This window comes from Brassica oleracea, chromosome C9, assembly GCF_000695525.1.
Source record: "Brassica oleracea var. oleracea cultivar TO1000 chromosome C9, BOL, whole genome shotgun sequence".
In the NCBI taxonomy this organism is placed as follows: Eukaryota; Viridiplantae; Streptophyta; class Magnoliopsida; order Brassicales; family Brassicaceae; genus Brassica; species Brassica oleracea.
Window position 1 is genome coordinate 13090954 of NC_027756.1, and position 573 is coordinate 13091526.

The window sequence follows — 573 nt, forward strand, 5'->3', positions numbered from 1 at the left end:
GAACGGGAAGTGGCGCGTCTGCGTCGACTTCACAGACTTAAATAAAGACTGCCCAAAGGACAGCTATCCTCTTTCCAACATCGACCGTTTAGTCGAGTCCACGGCTGGAAACGAGATGCTCACCTTCATGGACGCTTTCTCTGGGTACAACCAAATCATGATGCACCCCGACGATCGCGAAAAAACGGCATTTATCACGGAGAGAGGAACCTACTGCTATAAGGTCATGCCATTCGGTTTGAAGAACGCGGAAGCAACCTACCAACGGCTTGTGAACAAAATGTTCGCAGACAAGCTGGGCATCACCATGGAAGTATACATCGATGATATGCTTGTCAAGTCGCTACATGCTGCTGATCACCTCTGTCACTTGCAAGATTGCTTCAAAACTCTCAACAAATACGGCATGAAACTGAACCCAGCAAAGTGCACGTTCGGGGTTTCCTCAGGCGAGTTCCTTGGATACATAGTCACGCAGCGGGGAATCGAAGCCAACCCGAAGCAGATCTCCGCGGTCCTGAACCTCCCGAGCCACAAAAACAGTAGAAAAGTGCAACGGCTTACGGGTAAGAT

At 49.9% G+C, this 573-nt stretch overlaps 1 protein-coding gene across 1 annotated transcript in view; it reads left to right on the forward strand.

The window, feature by feature from the left end:
• The window catches only part of LOC106314357, a 3072-nt gene that overhangs the window by 975 nt on the left and 1524 nt on the right, over positions 1-573 (forward strand). The window contains exon 3 of the mRNA XM_013752238.1: positions 64-566. Coding sequence (XP_013607692.1) covers positions 64-566 — 503 coding nt within the window. The remainder of the gene's footprint in view (positions 1-63; positions 567-573) is intronic.